This window comes from Rhinolophus hipposideros, assembly GCF_964194185.1.
Source record: "Rhinolophus hipposideros genome assembly, chromosome: 20".
NCBI classification, from domain to species: Eukaryota; Metazoa; Chordata; class Mammalia; order Chiroptera; family Rhinolophidae; genus Rhinolophus; species Rhinolophus hipposideros.
In genome coordinates this window covers 35,882,794-35,883,444 of record NC_138066.1, presented here as the reverse complement: position 1 = coordinate 35,883,444, position 651 = coordinate 35,882,794, and the positions used below count along the sequence as shown (strand labels likewise).

General features: G+C 69.4%; 1 protein-coding gene across 1 annotated transcript; it reads left to right on the top strand.

Moving 5' to 3' along the window:
- Positions 1-651, top strand: KRTAP9-1 (keratin associated protein 9-1; the record flags this gene model as incomplete). The annotated part of the gene is made up of 1 exon (XM_081028024.1): positions 1-651. The coding sequence occupies one exon, from the start codon at positions 1-3 to the stop codon at positions 649-651; it is 651 nt and encodes a 216-aa protein (XP_080884150.1).

The following is a 651-nucleotide window of genomic DNA, read 5'->3' as shown; positions in this document are numbered from 1 at the left end:
ATGTGCTGCTGCCCTTGCTGCCAGCCCACCTGCTGTGGGTCCAGCTGTTGTGGGTCAGGCTGCTGCCAGCCCTGCTGCCGCCCCACCTGCTGCCAGCCCTGCTGCCACCCTACCTGCTGCCAGCCCTGCTGCCGCCCCACCTGCTGCCAGACCACCTGCTGTAGGACCACCTGCTGCCGTCCCTGCTGTGTGAGCAGCTGCTGCCGTCCCTGCTGTGTGAGCAGCTGCTGCCGTCCCTGCTGTGTGAGCAGCTGCTGCCAGCCCAGCTGCTGTGGGTCCAGCTGCTGCCAGCCCTGCTGCCGCCCCACCTGCTGCCAGACCACCTGCTGTAGGACCACCTGCTGCCGTCCCTGCTGCCGTCCCTGCTGTGTGAGCAGCTGCTGCCAGCCTTGCTGCCGCCCCACCTGCTGCCAGCCTTGCTGCCGCCCCACCTGCTGCCAGACCACCTGCTGCAGGACCACCTGCTGCCGCCCCTGCTGCCGTCCCTGCTGTGTGAGCAGCTGCTGCCAGCCCAGCTGCTGTGGGTCCAGCTGCTGCCAGCCCTGCTGCCGCCCCACCTGCTGCCAGACCACCTGCTGCAGGACCACCTGCTGCCGTCCCTGCTGCCGTCCCTGCTGTGTGAGCAGCTGCTGCCAGCCTTGTTCCTGCTGA